General features: G+C 39.4%; 1 protein-coding gene across 2 annotated transcripts in view; it reads left to right on the forward strand.

Annotated features, from left to right (window-relative positions):
• Nucleotides 1–8159: 8159 nt before the first annotated feature.
• MAN1A1 (mannosidase alpha class 1A member 1) overlaps nt 8160–24062 on the forward strand; it is a 168307-nt gene continuing 152404 nt past the window's right edge. The window contains exons 1-2 of one of the 2 annotated variants that reach the window (XM_036870936.1): nt 8160–8415; nt 8625–9469. In XM_036870936.1, coding sequence (XP_036726831.1) covers nt 8861–9469 — 609 coding nt within the window. In that variant the 5' untranslated portion in view covers nt 8160–8415; nt 8625–8860. Of the gene's footprint in view, nt 8425–8624; nt 9470–24062 lie in introns of both variants that reach the window. The other variant, XM_036870937.1, reaches the window with a different exon arrangement.

Consider the following 24062-nt stretch of genomic DNA (forward strand, 5'->3'; position numbering starts at 1 on the left):
AAGCTGCCTGAATTGGTTACTTCTTTGAGTCTCATATTTTTATGAACTCCCATAAATATGAAATTAAATTTGTTTTTCTCCTGTTAATCTTTCTCATGTCAATTTAGTTATTCAACCAGCCAAAGAACCTAGAAGGGAAAAGTTTTCCTCTTCTACATAGGATATGTACAAAGGCATTATTGTGGTAAAAATTTTAAGATTTTTTTCTTTTTGTTGCCCATATCTTCTAAATTTTCTATAATATATACATATTATGTTTGTGATAAGCTTATAAAACTATAAAAACGCAAAAGGTAAAAAACAAGAGGAGAAAACATAAGGTTAATGTGTATATATGAATACTATATGAAAGCAGAAAAATATAAAATTTCTCAGGATGTCTGGTTTTTATTGTTTATTGAAGGTATGCAAAATATTGTTTTCTATTTTGGTAGAATTAACTGAACATAGAAGAGTCAGATATAGATTCTACTATAAATTTTATAATATAGTCTATTAAATACTTCTGATTTCTTTAAAAAATAGAATAGTAGTCAATTGTTCAAAATATTTCAACTTTTTGAAATATTAAGTTAATTATCTTGGAGATAGATAGAAGATAGAAAAAAGAAGAAAAGATGAAAGAAAGAAAGAAAGAAATGATATAATAGATATAAAATTTTATCCCTTTAGTCTTATCAAAGATCATTGTGTTGGAATTCTGATGCTAGATTCTCCAAGTGCTTAATAATAATTATTATTGTTATTATTATTAATTAATATTAATATATAGTTATTGTGTTAATAATAATATTATTAATAGTTATTATAATACCTTATAGTTGTAGAGCATCCTCTGATATATATATACGGTATCTAATTTGATCATCACAACAACCCTTTCAATTAGGAGTCCCCATTATTTTACAGAAAAAAAATGGAAGCTGAATGTTTGAAAATCCACAGAAATCAGAGCTAGTTTTAAAAACAGGTCTTCTGATTCCTAATCCAACTCTCTTGCCCCTGCATCATTTTGCTTAGTATAAGGTGCTTACTCTAAGCAGTTAACTTCTCCTGGAAACATTTTGGTCACTACAGTTCTGTGAGGTACAGTTAATTTAATAGTCATTTTCCACACACACAAAAATTATGAATGATATTACTTGTCCATGTTTTACTTAATAGGAAAGAGTGTAGAGTGTAGAAGTGATACATAATTTTAAAACATTCCTTTGGTTTGACTACTCAATAAAAATATATATTTCTCAAGCTGAGAATTTGTAGCATTTTCCTCTGTGTTCTTGAAAATCTTTTTTGACTTTATACTCTCTACTTACTACTTTCAGACTTAAATATTTAATAATACCATTTTGTATGATGTCAACTTCATCTTGTTATTTTTACCATTTTTTGCTTAAGGTATTCCATTGTTCTTAAGAAAGATTCTTATAAATGAGTTCTGAAAGGAAAACATTCTTTTTGTAATAGCTTTACTCAAATATAGTTCACATACCATAAAAACCACCCATTTAGTGTGTACAATTGTAGTACATTCACAGAGTCATGCGACTATCATTACAATCAATATCATAACATTTTTATTGTACCCCGAAAAGAAACCTTGTATCCTTCAGCAGTGACCCTTCTTTCCCCTAGGACCCCAGACCAAGGCAATCACTAATATACTTTCTGTCCCTATGTATTTACCCATTCTAGACATTTCTATATGTAGTCTTTTGTGACTGGCATCTTTAACTTAGCATAAAGTTTTTAAGCTTTATCCACGTCATAATATGTGTCAGCACTTCATTCCTTTTTATTACTGAATCATATTCCATTGTATGGATATTCCACGTTTTATCAGTTGATGGACATTTATGTTGTTTCCACCTTTGGCTACTGTGAATAATGCTGCTATGTATTATGAATATTGGTATTATGAAAAGTCATATACAGATTTTTATGTACACAGATATTTTCATTTCTCTTGCGTATATACCTAGTACTGGAATTGCTGGCTTATGTTGTAACTCTATATTTACCCTTTTAAAAAACTGCCGAAATGTATTCCAAAGCAGCTGCACTATTTTACATTCCCACCAGCAGTGTATGTGATTTAAAACATTTTTTTTTTAAGGAGAGGGAAATAATGAAACTATACATACAATAAAATGTACTTAATGGCACATTATGTATAGCTTATTAATTAATTGAAAAGTATCACAAATTTACATTTCCTAACTTTCTTCTTATAGTAATTTATTCTATCCTATAAACAGCTGTGGAATAAAAGAAAATAGCTCTACAGTTACTTAAGTAATCTAAATTCTTACTTTTAGAAACACTGAAATTAATTTCTTGATAGAGATATATATGGACTTTAATATTAATAATTTTTTAAATGAATGGCACTTTTAGGCACTTGATATTTTCATATCTTGCTGGGTACTGTTCAAGATATGATATATCATAATAGTCGAATGCATTATACCCATTTAATATTTGGGAGAAACTGGAGAACCTAATGATCTCAGCAGATGCTCAAAAACTGTTTATAATCTAAGAGCCAGAGTAAGTATCTCAAACTCAACACATTTTAAGCCTAGTTATTTGTAGAAACCCTATATGAGACCCAGCTAGTTCCAGACCATTAAGTCTAATAGATATATGGGTCACTGGTTTGGAATTCTTCCCTTCTCTTGTCCTATGTTAATTTCAGTATGTCCCTCCCATTCCCACAGTCCAGACCAGTATTAATTATACCAAACAATTAGACTACCAGTCACACATTCAGTATATATAATTTGTTCAGGTACTATCTGCAACACAGATCTGCTTTTACCTTAGCCCCTAAATGAAACTATATATTGCAGGGGAATGCTTCAAGTAAACTTGAAAATACGTTCTGTGGACAAAGAACCACAAGTGAATTCCTATTCATTTACAGAGACCCAAGGCTAAGAAAAAGTTGTGCCCTGAAGGACAGTATGAAAGACCAAACCTGTAGTGCAAACAGCACATTTATTCTGCAATAAAGTTGGGAAGCCAAGTGCTATCGTGTCATAGTTGTAGAGAGTTTCTCCAAAATAGGAACAAGCACATGTGGTTTCATTTCACTTTACTTCATGAAAAAATTTTCAATTGGGCAGAATAATGTATCATAATTTTTCTCTTTTTCTGTGTTTGTTTGGTTTTTCTGGAAAAGCATGTGATCTTTATGGGACAGAGAACGGAGAGAAAAAATACTTTTTTTTTTTTTTTAAAAGAAAAGGCTATTTTTAAAAAATGAATCTAATGAATTTAAAATTAAGAAAAATTTTGTCTCTTTCTCTGGTCATAGGGAAAAAACTTTTTCCTTTAGTTTTACTCAGTTGAGATAGTATATTCTCTTCAAGTCATAAAATTCAAACATTTTATATACAAGGGCTCCGAAAGGTCATTGTTGGCATTCTCTGCCCAGCCTTTCTGCCCTGAATCCTTCTTTTCCTGATTCTTCAAGCACTGAGCAGTAAGTAGTATCATTCTCCTCACATGGAGACTTTGCCATCACTCACATTTTCTCAAGGCTTTAGGAAATATAAAGTTGATTGCTTGGTAAACTTTTTGGTCCTATTTATATAAAGAGTGGGGAAACATTGTAGGACGCTCTCCCTACCAAACCTGGGGCTCTTTCCCTCACTTTTTCTCTAGTGGATATTATTTAAATAGAAAACAGAGGTTTAAAAGTGACAACCATGTGAAGAACCACGTAATCCAAAATTTCTTTCCTGCCACCCTTTTCTGGTTCTTGCTTATAAGAATCCTATAGACACTGTTCTTTCACCACTAGTGAAACTAGTGACATTAGTTCCCTTTTTAGGGGAGGAGAGAAATTGAATTTCTTGAATGCTGTTGTGCCAGACACATTAGTTATATCATTTAATCTAAGAGCCGCAGCAATGTTATAGATGAAGAATGAGAGATACAGAAGATAGGTGACTTATCACCCATGGTCACACAGCCAAGGACATGCATGTCCTCTATAATAAATTACTCTCTCATTCAAACCCTTGCCCAATTACCTCAGGAAAACCTCTCCAGGAACCTATTTACCTCTTTCAGTTCCTTTGTTAATCAAATCAAAACAAAACAGAAACAAAACACCCTAAGGGTAGCACTAGTGATACACTTGAAACCAAAAGAAATGTATACATGGTGAAGGAAAACTATACCTAAGAACTTCCATAAACCTTACTGACCTTGCAAGTTTGTTTAGAATCTTCCTGAAACAATCATTATATCTCTTCTTCCAAATAAATCTGTTTGTCCTCAGGCTCCACCAATCATGATAAATAAAACACCTACTAATTTAATGCTACTTTGATTACTAGCATTACAACACTATTTTTTCCAACATTTTATTCTTCCCTAGGGTCTTATATATCTTTGCAGAGCAGACTAGCAAGCAAAGCACCGTTTACAACTTTGTTTCTATGGAGAGAAATGCTCTAAAATTTCTGAAGAGCTAATGCACGAATACTTTGTGGATCACAATGTTTTTGGAGACTGCTAATATTTACGAAGTGAACGTTCAGAACAAAAACAGATCTTTCAACAGGCACATGCAGGTACAGAGAGGGCTCCTTGATTCAGTCTCTTACTCCCTGCCCACTGCCCCCAAGCACACACAAAGGTGATTGGAATTCTATAAAAATTATCTGCTACTCAAGCTGTTCCAAAGTAAATTGAGGAGGGGAAAAGAAAGAAGCAGAGATATAACTGTAACCCCTCAAATGACAAAGAATATTACTGATAGCTTATTTTACAACTTTGGTTAATTCTCATCTTAATACATTTCATGTAAAATTCAGCATTGCCCACTGAAGTATTGAAATTTCAAGATTAGTGTTCACAATGAACAATTTTTTGCATATTATATTTTGTTTATTTAAAAATAAAAGTAGAAACCTACGCTGATCTGGAATTTAAAGACAATTAGAAAATCAGCTATAGGAAGATTTTTATCAGAAATCTAACTTGTTGGAGCATTTCAGTATTAATTATTACATATATATGTTAATTCTTTCATTAGATTACCTTTTATTTTTAAAGAACAAAGATTATCAAAAGGATTCTTCCATAAACCTAGTACTTTCTAGAAACTTCCTACTAAGAAATGTTTTTTGCAATTTAATTTTTGAGAACTTATAACTTTATAAAAACATTTATTCACCACAGTTTTCATAAAAATATTGTCACTTTTCCTTCTGTAATCCTGTTTATAATTATCATTATATTTAATTTTAGGCACGTCTATGTAAAAGTTAAATCTACCGTTTGTAAAATGTTATTCTAAAAACAGAGAAATTCAAGCAGTCAAATAAATTGGGGATTTCCTTGTACTTTGGTGGAGGGTGGGGAGATATCTCCAACCAAAACCAGGTTTTAAAAAAATTACTTGATTCTAAAGATTGTATCTTGAAACAAAAAATGTAAAAATTGTCAAAGAAAGATACAGAGATATAAGCTTTGAAAAAGGAAAAAGTAAGAATTAAGTTGCAAGCAAACTTGCAAGAAGTACAAGGGAGTCGCTTCAGGACTGGCTGGCCACATAAGAAAACACAGCAAGTATTTAAACAGAAAAGCTGCACAGAATTGCTAAGGTTGCTAAGTTTACACTGACTATTCACAATGAGAAAACAGCAGCTTTTCACAATCACGGTAATCCCAAAGATCATGCTATGCCTTCAGGTAGGCAAGGTAGAGAGTCTAGATTTACAGGACATACTCAAGGTTTTATTATTTGGGGACCAGAACCAGTCCCCTTTATTTTTGCTTTATATGAGGATACAAACCGTTGTGTTTCCAACTGTAGAATATGTGCTTATGGAATGGAAATCAGGGCAAAGCCTCAGATTTTGCTTCTACAAAATGCACATTTACTTATTGAACATTCTGTACTCCTTCCTTACCATGAATACACATGGTTAGTTTCAACGGTTTTACGTGGTTAAAACCGTTAGTTGGTTTAATTTAGCTGGTATGTCTCTTCAAATACCTTCTCTGTGAATTTTTTTTAACTTGTTTTAGCCCAGATATGAGCATTCCCACATGTTTTTCATCCTACCAAACACAGACTGGCACCCTTTAATATGTATCCCATAATCAACCACCCATGCTAGCTTCTTGTTTAACAAGTCATTAAAGGCAGGCTTCACTCATAATAAATCTGTTTTATAAGAAAAACAGATAATAAGAAAGCAATCTTAAAATAAGCTACATAAAGGTAAACAGAAATAAACAGAACCGTCCCTTTAAAAGATTTTAACACAATATAGATGAGTCAAATTTGAAGTTTTTAGAAAAAAAAAATCATCTTTAAGTCCATATGCTAAATTTTGAATGTTTCCACTACAGGATATAGGTTAAATGCTCAAACTGGTTTGATATCAAAATTAAAGAGTGCCAGAATAGCATTAGGTTTATAACCTCCTTTCATCACCACTCTAACATGCATTTATAAGTAGATTTTATTGCTTTTCTGGAATACTTAGTAATATTAATTTCAACATTTCTAAATATTTTGTGGTTACAAGAAATAATTCCATTCTTAAAACACAGTAGTTGAAATAATCATTCCAAAAGAGATGATCATAAAGCGATTGACCTTAATTCCCAGTGATTCAAACTCTTCAGCCTATCTACAAGTTGCAATTTGAAATAAAAATTACCCTTCCATCATTAAAAACAAAAATCATTGTTTTCTTTTTCAGTCCTTCTAAACTTTGTTACCCTGCTTGGATATGCTGCACTCTTCTGGGCGTAGAATTTCATAGAAGTTATAAGAAAAAAAGACCAAGCCATACAGTTGGCTTTATCAAACAATTTCCCATTAACAGAAATTTTGGGTGTATGACTCATTTTACACAAAACAAATAATGATGGTTAAAATGAATACTTAAATGAAAACTGTAATAAGGATTTTTAATTTTATTTTATATTTTCTCACACAGTCTAACACCTGAAAACAACTACATTATGGGCACCTTCCTGAAAGGTGTCAGCTGTTTCCTTTTTTTAAAAAAAGACAACAAGCAGAAACAGAGCTCAAATCACGTTTCCAGAGAAAGGTGAGGGATATAGGATAAGGCTGCTACAAACTAGCTTTCAGAAGTGGGAAATGGGAAGTCAGTCAACTCTTTCCTCTCCGATAACCCTTTATTTGCAGAGCAACAGGGGAATTACGAACACATTTTGTAAAATAATGCTGTCTTGAAGACAATCTCTGGTGGACCAAGTCCTTACTTCCCTGGAAGTGGTCAAATCCAAGACTTAATTTCAACAGTGTTGAAATTTATTACTTGAAGCTATGGCAGCACAATACTGTCTTCTTTAAATGGAAAGTATGACCAACTTGCATGAGGTAAATTAATTTTGAAAGGGGGAGTGGGTGGGGGAGCTACACAACTTTTTTTTTCTTTTAAAGGGGGTTGAGGATGAACACGAAGACTCCTAAGCAACCACAAAACCATTAAGTCTCCGGATGTAAAGGGATGTTCGACCGGACAGCCCAAAAGCTGAGCTCAAAAGCTCTCCAAATCACAGCTCCTCGCCGAGGGACTTTTGGGTTAACGGCTACCGAGCACTGGGGCAATCCCTGCCTTGGGTAAAAGGAGGATAACTGGAGAAAAGACGCGCGTCATAACAATCTGGCAATTCTCTGCAAGACCCTGTCCTTCTTGGCCCTCCTCCGGGCGGGCCCCGCACGGCCAGGCGCAGGTCCGAGGGGGCGGCGGGGAGGTCCCGCATCAGCCCAGGCACCTCCCCCAGCAACTCGAGACCAACCGCCCCTGGGACCCGGGCCCGAGGCCGGAGCGGGATAAGCTCCCCAACCCCGGGCCCCGCCCGCCGCCTCCCGCCCTTGGCCTCCGCAGCGGGCTGGCCGCCCTCCCCGCCGCCACTCCCACCCGCCTCGCGCCTCCGGGCCCCGCTACCTCCCAGCCCCCGGCCGGGCCCCTGCGAGGCTGCGCTTCCCGTAAACTCCCCTCCCGGCGCTGCCCCCTCCCCGCTTCGGCCCCGCCCCCGCGGGACCCTGAGCCGCGCGTGATTGGCCCGGCCGCACCATCACTCTCGGGCCGCGTCACCGCCCTCGTTTCCGACCGCCCCGAGACCGGCAGTGGTGGTAGTGCTCGCGGAGCGGCGGCGGAGGGCTTCGTGCTGCCCCGCTCGCTCCTGCTCGCCCGCAGGTCGGCGCGCTAGCCCAGCTGAGCGGCGACCAGCGCTGCGGGGCGGCCGGGCTGCACGCGCACCCGCCATCTGGGAAGCGGAGACACAGCTAGTCCGAGCTTCGGGATGAGGAGCGGGCGAAGTTGACGAGCCCCCCACCCACGCTGCGCCTCTGCGGCGCGGAGGTGCGCTGCCCTCTCCAGGAGGTGCCCGCGCGTGGCTCTGCTCCAGGTGTGCACGGTACAGCCTGCCCCCGAGACCTGCAAACTTCACCCCAAGTCCAAAGTGTGGGCTCCGAGGGCGGTGCCGGGAGCCGGACTCCGGACTCCGTGCAGGGGGAGCTGTCCTGGCGGCTCTCGCGGCCGTCGGAGGGCGGAGACCGGTGGAAACTTTATCACCATCATCGTAGTTACTACGTTTTACTGTTTTTCTCCCCGCAGGGGCTGCAGCGAGCGCATTGTCGCGCCTGTTTGCCAAAGGAGCCGCCCCGGGGAGAAAACTCGGAGGGGAGTTGTCTCCCCAAGGGATACCTGCAGCCCAGGCGGGGGGTTTGGGCGGCCTGGATGCGCAGAACCCAGCCCCGCAGCCGCTGACGCCGGGCGGCGGCGAAGTTTGGCTGCTGAGCGGCGCGGCGCAAGGCCACTGGACAGCGGGCAGCCAGGCGGCAGCGGGAGCGATGCCGGCTGGGGGCCTGTTACCGCTCTTCAGTAGTCCCGCGGGCAGCGGCCTGGGCGGCGGCCTGGGTGGGGGACTCGGCGGCGGCAGGAAGGGGTCCGGCCCCGCCGCCTTCCGCCTGACGGAGAAGTTCGTGCTGCTGTTGGTGTTCAGCGCCTTCATCACGCTCTGCTTCGGGGCGATCTTCTTCCTGCCCGACTCTTCCAAGCTGCTCAGCGGGGTCCTGTTCCACTCCAGCCCCGCCCTGCAGCCGCCCGCCGACCGCAAGCCCGGGCCCGGGGCGCGCGCCGAGGACGCGGCAGATGGGCGAGCCCGGCGCGGCGAGGAGGGCGCGCCCGGGGACCCCGCGGCCGCCCTGGAGGACAACTTGGCCAGGATCCGTGAAAACCACGAGCGGGCTCTGAGGGAAGCCAAGGAGACCCTGCAGAAGCTGCCCGAGGAGATCCAAAGAGACATCCTGATGGAGAAGGAGAAGGTGGCCCAGGACCAGCTGAGTAGCAGGGTGGGGTTCAAGATGCTGCCCCCAGTGGACTTAGCACCCCTCGTTGGGGCGATTGACCGGGAGCCGGCCGACGCCACCATCCGCGAGAAAAGGGAGAAGATCAAAGAGGTGAGTGCACCCGGCTAGAAATCCCTGCGGGCCCGCGGTGTTTTTCTGGGAGAAACGACAAACCTTTGAAAGTCTTTAAGACTTTAACATTACAGTGTACGGGGACATGACGGTAACATTACAGTGTGGGGAGGCATCGTTTTCCACTTAGACCAGGTGCAGTGTCAAAGGCTCTTTCGTTTCCATTTCAGTGTCAAAGTAGATGGGGCCAATTATGATCTGAGGTTGAATCCCGTTGTTCTTAACTTGATTGCTCCGGTGAGCATAAGCCACACGAGGTAGGTATTAAATACATGGGCAGGTGCTGTGCAAACCTCCTCTTTCACTGCCTGATACATGGTTAATCGTCCCTGAGAACAGTGACAGTGAAGGTTCCAAACAGCCTTCTAATGAGGCTTGGACGTGGCTTTGAAATGAAGCTTGCATGTAAACGCAAAGCATCAATCACGCACAATAGAAATGTTCTAACAGCAAGCCAGCACACCCCGCGTTGGGTCATGTGGCCCCATTCTGCCAGGTGGCATCCTGTGTGTACTTACAGACTATAAAGGTGAAACTCTAGAACTTCCTATCATAGGGGGCACACTGTTGTTTACTTTTCAAAAAATGAAAAATGTAGAAAGCCAGCCTACCGCCTCTTGCATTTCGGGTGTAGTCAGAAAAAGAGTATTCCATGTGATGCAACAGGTTTTCCTCCACAGCAGCACAATGATGACAAACTTAATCTAGGACAAACATGGACTTTGATAAGTCTTTCATAATTTCTTTCCTGTAATTTTCAGTTAGAACTTGTAACATGTGGTTAGTTCATGCCTAGCTTAAAGCTGAAGAGGACCTTACAAATCATTTAGGACTGTCATTTTAAAGATGAAAGTTGAAAGGCCCAGAGCCCCAGAACCAGTTAGTGATTGAGTCAGGACTTGAAGCCTGGACTTCCTCTTGTCACCAGGCTCTCTGTGGACATGCCTCCTTTTACAGCTACTCTCCCCTGTGAAACTATGCCAGCCTGGTTTTTTACACAATCCAAGAGCTGCAGGAACCATATTAAAAGCATTTCATCTCAAATCTTGATTCCAATTTCTAAAATACATTATGAATGGAAGTAATTGCCATTTTTTAAGGTTCACCGAGTCTCTGTGAAAATAAATTTTGTGTTTTGACATTGGGCAGGTAATCAGGAAAGGAAGCTTCCTGATCCCCCCAGTTTTCAGAGTAAAAAGAATTTTGAGGTTGTGAAGAGGTACTTAGCTTAAGTGGCTCCAGAATGGAGGCAGCTTGGTTGTTGTAGGATTTCTGATTTTAGTATAAAGACCAGATGAATTTGGTTAAGCTGTAATTGAGCAAGTTAAAGTGGATTTGGGTGCCTTTCAGTTTACCCTAGGCAGAATGCCTTGATTCATCCCTCCTGTGCAAGTAGCTGCCTTCCACAGCCCATCAGCCTTTCTGCTTTGAGACCCTTCCTGAGGCATAGAACCCTCCTAGACTTCGGTGGGGGGGGGGGGGTTGGATTTTACTCCCTGTGACAACTTCTGTCTAGCAGTTTCCCTTCTCCATGGAATCCTGTCAGTGCTGCAAAACCAGGAAGGTGGAAAAAAGGCTCTGCTTTCACCAACCATCTCCCTCTCCTCTTCATCTCTCAGGCTCCTTGAAAATAGCCAACCAAAACCCATAGATAATTTAGCCCCAAATTTGTATCTGCTTATGTTTCTCTTAAGTTTGAAGCAATGTAATTCACACGTTTCATGCCTCTAAATTCCTATGCGCTGCCAGTTAGTGCAGATCAGTTGTCCCAGGAAATTATTTTAAATGCTAAAGATGCATGAATGTGAAAAAGCTATTGGTACTGACCAGTAGTGATTAAAAGTGCATTTAGAGCAGAAGCGCTAAGACAGTAGCAGTCAATTCAGGGTAGCATATTAACAGTATGCATATCTGTCCTTATTAGATCCATGTTATCTATATCTCTAGATCAGAAGGTCTTAATTAACCACGTGAAGGAAATTTATGTAGCCTTCTGTGTCCATGTGGTGCTAACATCTTCGCACCTAGACGTTTTGAAACTGCCCAGTCTTGCATAAAGTGGTTGAACTAAATGGGTTCTTTAAAATTTCATGTTTCTGTGAGAACCGGGGGGGCGGGGAAGCCAGCATGATTAGCTTCAGTATTTAGTCAAAGGCTAACGGGAAGAAATGGATTATGGATTTTCATCAGATTAGTTCAAGCAGATGTGTTCCTTCGTAAACCAAAAAAAAAAAAAAAAGTTACTCATGCTATTCTAAAAGTACACTGTAAATGTTCAGTTTTAGAGAGGAAAGAGTGGTTGCCTGCTGTGAATAAGGCTCTGGACTTTACACATTTAGATTCAGTTCAGGTACCACCATGTATGCCTTGTCATGGACCAACGGATCTTTGCCTTGATCTTGATTTTTATTGTTCCTGTATTTTCTAGTTCTCTTCATATACTTAGGTTCTCTATCACACCTGAATGTACTAACAGTTTTATGGGTAAAATTTAGAAGGTATAAGCAAGTCTAACGTGTTGGGAGCTTGGACTATAATATTTGAGCCAAACTTTCATTTTGTAAATTTGGTTTAAAGACAGCCAATGCTATTTTTATATTGCCAACACAGCTGTGTTACTGGTACCATGGTAAATTTTTAACAAATTTGTGCTAAGGGGAAACACTTTCTCATTTCAAATAGGATATTTATTGCCTAGCACCCGTCACAAAAAGGTGCTACGTGCTTCCCAGTACTGATATCTGATGGATGGTAAACATTTGATGTAAAACTTAAAGCCGAAATGAAGACAGCCCCCCACCCCATGAAAACTTTGTAAATAAATTAACTCTGGGATTTCCCTGAAATTTACAGTACACACATAGTGCATATTCTCACGAGATTGATCTTTTAAAAATTGTGCTCAAGTGGTCTTTAACTTTAAAAAACACTGGTAGACAAACGAAGCACAGAAGTTGAAGAGCACCACGGCATTTTTAGAAAAGTAGTCCATTTTTCCTTCTACCCCAACTCTTTTTTAAAATCAGGAAGCTTTTGCGGGGGGTCACTACAAAGAGCCTGCGCTGTCCTTTAGGATTAGAGCCCTAATTATCAAATTATCAGTGGGATTCCTCCCTTCTCAGACTGGAACCCCTACCAGTCTACATGGGGTGGGAGTGGGGAGGCTGACAGCCAGCTTTGGGCCTATCAGGTAAGGCTCTCAGACCAGTTAGCTGTAGGGTCACAGTTATCTTCCCTAGGTTTCTCCAAACAGGCTTTAGTTTTTATTTCCAGAACTATTTATGTAATAAAAAGTTGAAAGAAAATTTTCGTATTGATGGCTAATGGTGAATATATATTTTTATGCCTTACACTACTAGCCTTAGGTTGTTCTTGAGTCTATAATTTATGTTAACTACTGACGATTGACCCTTTTATTAAAGCTCTTTGCATTTTATTAAAGGTCAGACATAGGAATAATCTACCTTGACATATTAAAACAAAACATTTTTAATTTGAAACTTAACTTATTTGTCTGGGTAGTAGGGTGGAAAATAATATTTGCAAAATAATAAAGACCACAATTTGAAGACCTGACTCTGAAGGAGCTTAGATGTCCTTGGGTTACCTTGCCTGTTCTGCTCACCCTGTTCTGAAACACACTGGACATTGAACATGGGCAAATGCAAGATTTCCCCACTTTTCGGACCTTTCCCAGAGCAGGTAGGTCATGGAGAGTTTGTAAAAGGCTTCTCTCTTTAACAAGTAAAGAAATAAATTAAGGTTTCAACAGTGTATGTATTAGAGTAGATGCTGACTGTTGAACATTAATATACAAAAGCAGAAGATTGTTAATGGATAATCAGTTATGCTCAACTTAATTTTCTGTAAGCTATTGGTAATTTGTCTGGGAGGAGTATTCTGTCTTCCTCATATTGGGTAACTTAACGTTCTTAACATTCATATAAAGGAACTCTATATAGGACCTAGAACCTAGTTTAGGCTGTGGAAAAGAGGTTAAAAAAATGCATTTTTGAGTAAATACATCTGCATCTCTTAGGTGAGCTAATAATCTAAACCACTTTGAGAAATTTATGCTAATATTTCACATGTGTAAAAAGTGTCTTTGGATGAGATCTGAATTTGTTGGACTTCAGCTTAGTTAACTTATTTGTATTAAATTATTTAATAAGCTATGGTAATACAAATTCTTTATTAGAGAGCGTTTAAAGCATGTGTCTCAAGGTCAGAGGGGAGGAAACCCAACAGATCAGTGTGAGGGCTAAATATACATGGGTAGATCAGCACTGCACTGGACCCTGCTTATACCTCATAACCCAGTAGAGAACCTGTGGCCTTTTAAGTTCTTTATAACCTACAAAACCACAAAAATGTATGTGTTTGTCAAAGGTAAGTTTTGGTTGGTCAAAATAGGAGCAGCCCCCCTGTGGGCTCCAGGGATACTATGACATGCCTTTTCCCTAAGTAGGCAGAAATGATACAGGAGAAGCCAGTGTTTGGTAGCTTAAGGAAGAGATTCTTTCTTTGGGGAACCTAAGTCTTGACTTTTCCCTCAGTGTTCTTTGTCTAGTACCTTGTTTAGTGTTAAATAATTGAACTACCTCTAGTCCCCCACCGTTTACTACTAAATATGTTTAAAGGTCCTTTATACAAAGTCTGCAAAAATTTTTTTCTGTTACCAAAAATATGCCATAAAAATTATAACTCTCTGATTTTTAAAAGTAAACATATGCTCTAAGCCATAAAATATTGTATCTGAATGACACTTCAGAGATAGCTACAATAGGGGCAACTGAGACACAAAGATTGTTCTGGAAATCACTTTGCTAGTTAGTGGTAGAGTTGAGAATAGAAGCCCAATCCTGGATGAATGTTGCTCGTTATCCTGACACGGCTTGTCTCCTAAGTAAAATGCCAAAGAGGTATATAAATTGACTGCCTATATTTATTATTTGCAGACACTAATGTCAAGTGAGTACAAAACATGTACAGTCCTGCAGTATTATAACTTTGACCTCGTATTAGTTAAGTTACATTAACTATAGTAATTAAAAAAAAAAAAACTTACTAGGGGCATAATTCAGAAGGCCTCTACCTTTTAAAGCCACCCAGGGAAAATTTGATGATATCTTTTTCTCCTTAAAGAGATATCTGCAGGAAACAGAGGCATTAGTAATCATTCAATTGGTCATTCTTTACGAAGAGAGATGGGGGAGAAATAGGGAGAAAAAAAGAAAAGGTGTGGGCCAACGTCGAGGAGCTCTTTCAAACTATAAATGTACATGCTCTTCGGACATTGTGCAATGCGTAACAGAAGAATGGAAAGCTAATCTGAAGGAGTATGTGTTTTTAAAAGTAGATATATATTTAATGGTATCACTTATCTGTGGAATCCATGAAATATGACAAACCAGCGACTATAACAAAAATGAAGCAGACTCACAGATATAGAGAACAAACTATTGGTTACCAGTGGGGAGAGGGAAAGCGGAGGGGGGCAATATAGGGATAGGGGAATAAGAGGTACAACTATTACGTATAAAATAAGCTGCAAGGGGATATTGTATAACATGGGAATATAGCCAATATTTTATAATAACAATAAATGGAGTATAACCTTTAATCACTGTACTATACATCTGTAACTTACATAATATGGTACAGCAACTATACTTACATTTAAAAAAAAAAAAGCAGACATACATTTAAAAATCACACCAATCTGTGGTCTCTTCATTATAGGAGCACATCGTTCTCTTCACCCAAGTAGGTCCTGGAGATTCTCTGGATGCTTTTACCTGCCCCTGCTCCATTCATTTGTAACAACATGGTGTGGTGAGAAGGGCTAGTTTTGGGAGTCAGATGACTTGGGTCTGAATGTGGCCTCTTCCATTTACTAGCTTTGTGACCTTAAGCAAATTGCTTAATCTGTCAGAGCTTCAGTTTTGTCGTTTGTAAAATGGAGGTAATAAAAGTACCCACTTTGTTGGATTGGAAAGTTTAAATGTGATCATCCACACAAAGCACTTAGAATGGTATCAGGTATGCAGGGAGTGTATAATAAATGTTGCTTGCTGTTATTACTGTTGCTAATCACTACCTAAAGCCATCAAGCCGAGATTACATTGTTTCAGATACTGTTTAATACATCAGGGAAGTGGGTAATAATGTTTCAAAAAGTTATCAAAAACAGTTTAAATTAGGTTTGCTTAAAGGGATACATTTCCAGTTCAGGATGATCATTCCAGACAGCTATGATTTTACTGTGCTACTGTCAACTCTTGATTTTCTCACATTCCTGCCAAATTCCAAAAAACTTTTGCTATCCTTAAAATTACATACTTTTCCAGCTTCTGTACTTCAAAATATGTGTTAAAGAATTAGTCTCTTTCTCACAGTCAGATGTGCTTGTTCCTGAAGTACCATCTTCTCAGAATGATCACAGTTCTTGAGTTATCTCCTTAAGCATTGAAATTGTTCCCCAAAATAGAGAAAAAGAGGGATTAAGTAAAATGCATTTTAACCTGTTTTGTCTTTGGATGAATGTTTTTAAGAAATGAGAAGAAAATTATTTTAGATTTAGCAAAAATTTATGTAATTGTGATCAATTCTATAATCGGAGCTCATTCTGTCACCTGGTAGTCAAAATTCACATAAATCAGCTGTACTTCGTAACTCACAGATTTTGGCCTTTTTTGAGAGCTTTGAACTTAGATTTATTAAGGTATCAGGCCCAGAAGGACCTCAGAGATGCTTAACCCCAGTACTCATTTTACATTTGAGAAACAGGGCCCTGTGAGCTGTGACTTCCTCCTGAGATTCCCCCAGTGCACTACCTACAGAGCTAGAAACTGCCTCTTAGCTCTCAGGCCCCGGCTCCGCCTGTGACATCTTGTCTCTAATGAGAACATACGCTTTGGAGGCTGGCTGGCCTGGCCCTCCCTCCTCCTCAGCCCTGAGTAGCAGGCCAGCAGCAAGAAGCCCACTGAGACCGTCCTAGAAGGAAAGCAACCCTGGCTAGTTCCTTTGCTCTGCAGAATGCAGCAGCACTGGCCGCCGCCCCCCCCCCGCCCCGCCCCACACACGGAGTCCTGATGAAGACTTCTGTGATCATTAGGTACTTGAAAGAACACCAAATGAGATTAAGACTTAAGAGCATTGAAAAGTCGCAGCCCTCATTCCTGTCATGAATACTCCGGCAGTTGCTTTAGGTACATTAGAGCCCAGCAGAGCTGCAGATAATCCAGGACAGAGATAATGAAATTAAAAAGCCCACGTAGCCTTTGTTATTTAGTTGACTTTCGTAACTGAAATGCCGCCTCACTTCCTTTTTACTGCAGTCCATTTGTCTCCCTCGCTCTTAAGCTTATCAAAGGCCCAGTCCCTCATTTGCTCCTGTACCCTCTGGTCACTCTTGTTCTACATCCTTTCATACAGTGACACGCAGGTCATATTATATTACCTTTGATTTGTTAATATTATTAACATTTATATTAACTTTTTATTTTTATATTAAGTATTATATAAATACTTTTTTATGTATTTATATATGTGGGTCTCCCATTGGATTGTCCTGTCTCCAGTGCCTAGTGTGAGGGTGCTTAGTATGAGAGAAGGACTGGAAGTGAGGAGATAAAAACCTGGTGAAGGGCACCGAGCTCTGCAGGGGCGGCTTAATAATACAGCGCACACTACGCACTAAAACAATCTTTGTTGCAATACTTGCCTAGGCCAGGAGTTTATGAGAAAGGGTGCAGTAATAATGATGTACATGGGCCTGTGAATGATTGTGGTTGAGACATGAACTTGGGCCATCCAAAGACCATGAGCTATTGCTGGAATCTTCATATCTGCCAAATCCTTTTTCATGGAAAGATCTTTTTTTGGGGCCCAGCTGTGTGGCTTGAGGCATCTTAGTTCCCCGACCAGGGATCGAACCCGCCCCCCCCGCCTCCCCCCCGCAGTGGAAGCTTGGAGTCTTAACCACTGGACCACCAGGGAGGTCCTGGAAAGGTCTTTTCAAAGTCCTATGAAGCGCACTTGATTCTTCTAAGGGACAAGAGGGTCCAGAGATAGGAGTCCAGGGCTCATGGTCCACGCTGGGGGTGGCCACGTCCAGCTTCCCTGAGCTGATGTTTGAGCCATGATTGACTCTAGTTCCTCTTTCACAAGAATACGTGCTGCAACTACTAAGAGGTTGTGTTTCCTCACTGTTTGTCTGTCTGTTGGGGCGCAGAACAAAAGGACAGACCTGTGGAATGATGAAGGCAGCACGGGGTGTGTACCTAGTCTCAAAATCTCATTCCCAGCTGCCTGAAATTTCACCATCAGTGCCTCCCTTTTGTTGATGTATTGCTTCTTAAAGGCTGCTATTAAAACAATATCACTAAAGTTGCCCAGCAGAAATTATTATACTTTGGGATTTATCTTAACAAGGGCGAGAATGGGTTTGTAAAAGAAGCAAGTATCTGGGCTTCCCTGATGGCGCAGTGGTTGAGAATCTGCCTGCCAATGCAGGGGACACGGGTTCGAGCCCTGGTCTGGGAAGATCCCACATGCCGCGGAGCAACTGGGCCCGTGAGCCACAACTACTGAGCCTGCGCGTCTGGAGCCTGTGCTCCGCAACAAGAGAGGCCGCGATAGTGAGAGGCCCGCGCACCGCGATGAGGAGTGGCCCCCGCTTGCCGCAACTAGAGAAAGCCCTCGCACAGAAACGAAGACCCAACACAGCCATAAATAAATAAACAAATAAATAAAATTAAAAAAAAAAAAAAAAAAAGAAGCAAGTATCTTGCACTGTTATTTCATTATAAAGTAACACTTGCTTAGGAAAGAACATTTTGAAAGTACACAGGAGTAGAAAAAAGAAAAAAAAAAATCCTTCACAGTTCAATCACTCAGTCACAAGCAGTGTCAACACTTCCTGCCCCAACATATAGGTTATTTTTTCCCCCAGTTATAACCACACTATGTATACATGTTTTTTTTTTCATTTTCTTTTAGTGTAATTTTATGATAGCATAGTATATGAAATGGAAGCATCATAGTTTATTTAATCATCCCCTTGGACCTGAACATTTAGATTATTTCCAGTTTTTTGTTTTTATTTTAAAATGCTGAGATAAACACCTTTGTCCATTAAGATTCCAGCTCATTTTTCATTGCCATCCCCAACCCCATGAGTAGGATTTCCCCTTAAATTCCTAGTAGAGGAAATGAATAAGTCAACGGATCGTAGTACATTTTGAGGGATGACTTTCCAAAAACAATGTATACTTCCACCTGTAATGTAATGAACCTAGTCTTGACTCTATAAATTTCATGGGTGATGAAACAGTATCTTGTATATTTAATTTACCTTTCTTTGAGCAGCATTTTCTCCTGTGTTGGGTGACTAGTTGGATTTCCTTACTCTGAATTGTATAGAACAAGGAGGCTTTTAAAGAAGCAGGATTGGGATGAAGGCAGAGCTTGGAGACTAAGAAGTAGGGTGTCGGAGAAGATGGATCTATCAGGCACATGGCTCCTGAAGGGGGCAAAGTCCTGAAAGGCAGTGGACAGCGTTGTCTACTAAAAACAGCAGCAAAATTTGCCTCTTCCCTGGGCTGGACCCCTAGGATTATAAGTGCCCTTTATTGATAGGAGTACCTACCAAGCATGTTGGAACAGCCTGCTTTCCCTCAGCCAAGACGCAGCCCACCAGCTTCCATCAGCTCATCTTCATTGTTATTGTTGGGTTTTTGCATCACATATTTGAGGAAGATGTTGGCCTCTCTGAAGATCTGGGAAAGGAGGGATGGAATCTTCTTTTTTAGAATTCATCAGGATGGCTTCCTAATATTTTAAGATCATAGTTGAAGCTCAGAAATGGTCCAAATAGAATTTCAGAAGTGGTTTTTTTTTTTTTTTTTTTAGCGGTGCCAGAAAATGGCAAGTCTGACAAAGCTGAATTCTTAAAGAAGAAAAATTAACCAAAAGGAAAATGTCAGTAAGGTTTCAAAGCAATATACATGTGTACGTTTGAAGGGGCAGGCTGATCTTTTGTATATTAGAGGCCTTTGGTGTCTTAAATAGGATAAATGTGCATTTTGTCTAAGGTATTTTATTTTAGAATAAAAGAAAAGCATGATTTATTTAGGAAGTTTAGGCTTTTTTTTTTTTTTTTTTTTGGCTAACTCCAAATAAACGTGTTTTCAGTCATGCTTTTTTAAGATAGTGAGGAGCTGCACATTTCAAAATGTATTTATATTCTGACCTTGGTTAGTTCATAAAAGTCTGCCAAATGCCAGAACTGTTTAAATTTGGCTTTGAGACTGCGTTAACATGGTGAATAATGATTGACATAAATGTACTATATTATTTTTATAAATTGTGGTTTGAGATGATAGTTATTTTAGAATATTTAGGATGCTATTCTCTGAGACATGTTATTTTTGTAGTCAACTAGCAGTGTTGATTGTCATAACGTATCTAGTCAACTACAAGTTTTCATCTCATGATTAGAAGTGCCTCATGATTAGAAGTTGTGATTTCAGGAGTTAGCCTGAGTCAATTTTATAAGGCATTCTTGGTAAGTGTAAAAGGAACTTTATGTAGTCAAAAACGTATTTTATAATTGGCATGTGTTTCATACATTGTATACGTTCACTCAGATTAAGCATTTTGGTTAGTCTTCATTATTTAATCCTCCTAGGGCTTGCTTAACTCAGAATGTGTGACGAAGAACTTAGCTTAAAAAAAAAAAAAAAAGCAGGTGGGGTGGGCAGCTAATTGGAGGAGCATAAAAATGAAGATGATTTATTAACTACTGTTGAAAGCTGCTTTAGCAGTTACGGTGAATAAAAATTATGATTTATTAAGTGTTCTATCAGTAATAAGATAAAGCCACAGCAGATGTAAGAAGTACTTCTGTTTTCGCTTACTCTGAGAGTACAGAATCTCTGTGATGTTGGTTCTTCAGAGTCATGAATCTGTTACAGGACTGTCACGTTAAGATCAGGAGAAAGAGCTTCCCCTGTATTCGTCCACCGGAGCCGTAGCCCTGTGCCTCACCCATAATAGCACCCAGTAAATATTAGTTGAATGAATACACCTTTTTAAACAAGCGTACCAGGAGGAATTACTTAGGTTAAGTGTGACACCCTCCCCCCTTTAAATAATCACATATTCCAAAAGTGGTGTCCACTCGTCTTTGGAACCCCTGCTACCTGTCCTCGTGGGCTACAGGCCATTGTCTTGGAGGGGAGACTTGATTTTTTGTTATAACAGTCAAAAGTCATTCAGAACCAGATCTAGTGAATAAAGAGATTCATCAATGTAGGAGACAGCTTTTCTAGTTTTAAAGTTGTTTTTAGAATGATTTATAAAGTGAAAAGCTGTATTCATTTTCTTACATGACTTGTAAACTGGCTGTGAAGATGGTTCATAAAAAAAAATCTTTTGAGGAGATGTAACATCACTGAAATAAATGTGGGTACTTGTGAGATTCTTTTGAAGGTCGACACTTACTTGAATATAAAAAGTCCTGTTTTGCTTAAAAGTAGTCTGCTTTATATTTACAGTCAGCATTTTGTTTTTCAGTTCTGTGATTTTTAAATTAGGTAGAGTCCTCATTCATTTCTGTTCATTATTATCTAGAGTTGTGGACTATATTTAATAAGAGTTGTCATTTTTCTTACATTTCAGTTTTGTACATGGTACACCCTAATTAAAGTTAGTGTGGGTTGTTTGTTTGTTTGTTTTTTCCTATCCCAGCAAACATTTTTGGGAGACCGTGGTGTTTTTATAAATAGTGCTTACAATACCACAGTGAAATGAAAAGTCATAGGTTAGGTGTTATTTCCACTAGAGAAATTAGAATTTAATAAAAATTTTCTCTGTAAGAAGGTGTAATATTTTGAGAAAGAACCTTAGTCTTCTGTTTCCCAGTTTAATATTATATCTCTTGAAAAGTGTTGTCTCATATAAATAATTGCATGGTAGAGGCTCTGTGAATTTCATGAATTTGCACATGGTCCCTTTTCCAGTTCATTCTGCAGATCACTATTAGATTAATCTTCCAAAAATATCACTTCTCTCATGTTGCCCAACTCGGGTTTTAGTGGGCCTCGTTTCCTGTGGAGCACTGATTCAAACTTTAGCCAGCTTAAGAGTCACCTGGAGAGCACATTAGCACTCAGATTGCAAGTTGCTGCTTCCAGAGTTTCTAATTCAGTAGGTCTGGGTGGGCCCCAGAAATTGCATTTTTAACATATTCCTGTGGGTGATGCTGATACCACTGGTCCAGTGACTAAAGTTTAAGAAGCATTGTTCTAGAACGAAGTCCCAACTCCTTAGGCTGGCATTCATTGTCTTCTACAAATCTGCCTCAGTTTGCTGGAGTCACATCCCTTAAATTAGGAAGGACTCTGTGCTTCAGCTAAACTTGCATAGGTACTGTCTCCATAACACACCTTATTTTATTCTTCACAAATGGAGTGTCTTCTCATTTGCTCAAACATCTATGCCTCCTTGAAGCCCTCTCTCACGTTCCCAGCCTTTACTGATCTCTCCCTTCTCCGAAGTCATGTGGCATTGATTGTTTGTGTCTTTGGCCTGTTTGTTGCTAAGTTCATGGGCATGGTTATCTTCCATCTAGAGTTTAGACCTCCTCAGTGTGGAGACACCTTTTTCTACTCCATAGGTTCATGGTCCAGAATTTAACAGTGGAGGGCAGTTTGTCTTAAATACAACCAAAATGAGAAACAATTTAAGTATGTCACCAAAATTCTTTACAACCTACTCAGATGGTGAGACAAGATGGCAGAGTAGAAACCCTTCTGAGCCTCCCTTTCCATCTGTGAAATGGGGCTAATAATTCCCTTTTGCAGAGTTCTTGTAAGAATTAAAGTAGAAAATGTATATGAATCTCTCTGCATGATTCCTGGTACATAGCATTATTCAGTAAATAGTATTTATTAGCAACTAGGGGTTGATTGGAGTAATAGGTTAAGAAAAGGGATTGTTGGTAAGAACTGGTTTTGAGAAGTCACTTCCAGGAAAGAAAAGGAAGTTTGGGCTGCAGTATTGCTGTGTTAACCAATAGTTGTATTTTCTGCTGTTACCTCCCTGCTTAGTTGTTGTTGCCAAAATTGCTGCTTCCTGTGGCAGGAAAGAAAGCATTCTTTTGCCTCTTCAATTGTTATCTCACAGAAGTGATGCTCGTCCTTAGGAAAACCAGGGAGAGTGTGTCCATTCATCAGGGGCCAGTTACCTCTGGCTTCCCGGCCTGGTGTCACACAAACACTCAGATATGGGAGGAGGAAAGAAGTCAGAGGAGAAGAATGAAATGTAAAATACCTTAAGGGCATGGAAAGAAATGTTTTGTGAGCCGAAAAAGCTGAATATGTTTCATTCAGAGATAGCTACGGGTATAAATTTAGCTCAATAATTAGGCATACGGTGCTTTCATTTAGGAAGTATCTATACCCTTTGTGATAAGATCCGTTGATTATCAGAGCTGCTGCAGCTTTAACTACATCGGCAGCAGAGATTCCTAGTGCATTTAAAACAAGAATTGAAGAGTGAAATGGAAAACGGAATTAATAATTTGTTCTTGGTTGGTTTTAATCTGTTCTTTATTAACTTTGTAGTTTATGCCTGGAGGATTAGATTTGGAAACAGAACACCAACTAATGTTCTTAAAGTTTAATTTCTTTTATTGGAATATTATATTAAAGACTTTCTGAAGAATATTTTGGCTGAATTTAGTCTTAACATAAGAGGTGATATGTAAGTTCTTATGATTCAACCTAAAACAATAGAAAACTTTTGAGCTATGATATTTTTAATTTTTAAGTTTTTTCATGTTAGGTTTCAAAGTAGAATTTGTTTAATAAAAACCAATTAAGAAGTAAAGGTATTCTTGTTGGCCATGAGTATGTTTCATTTAGTCTCCTTTTGTTCTAGCTTTTTTTTTTTAATGCCACAGCCCCCCAGCCCCATCTACTTTTTCCAATCTTAGAATTTAAATCTGTTTGCCATTGGTGGAAAGGAAAATAGGAAAAGTTAAAATCAAAGGGTATTTGTATTGCCATGCCTTGTCAAATGCTTCTAAAATTGAAAACAGACAGAGGGTTGTAATTATCTAAATCGGAAAGAGTCCTATTCCAAGATATAGCATGATGTGACAAGCTGAAATACAGAGGTTAAAAAACAGTTGCCCTTAGTGGAGTGGGGAAGAGAGACGCTCTTCATCTATTTCTTTCTTAATGCTTCGTTAATATAGTTTCATTAGAATATGCCTGTAAATCTGGGTTTCAGTGTATGTGTTTCTGTGGTTGTAGTTCTCCATCCACCTGTGATCTGGAGAATTACACTCTAGGTTTTCGTAAGGTAGAGGCACTAGAATTTGGGCATTTAGAAGGGACTTCTTTGGGGACTAGGAAGAAGTTTGATAAACTGTAATACCAGGACTGAGTTAACCAGTTGCAGATTCCTCATCAGGAAAACTATTCTTTGCATGTATGTGTTCTTGATAAGTGAAAGTTTTGACCTAAATACTCTACTTTGACTTGGATGTGGTAATAGAGGT

The sequence above is a fragment of the Balaenoptera musculus genome, chromosome 12, assembly GCF_009873245.2.
Source record: "Balaenoptera musculus isolate JJ_BM4_2016_0621 chromosome 12, mBalMus1.pri.v3, whole genome shotgun sequence".
Classification (NCBI taxonomy): domain Eukaryota; kingdom Metazoa; phylum Chordata; class Mammalia; order Artiodactyla; family Balaenopteridae; genus Balaenoptera; species Balaenoptera musculus.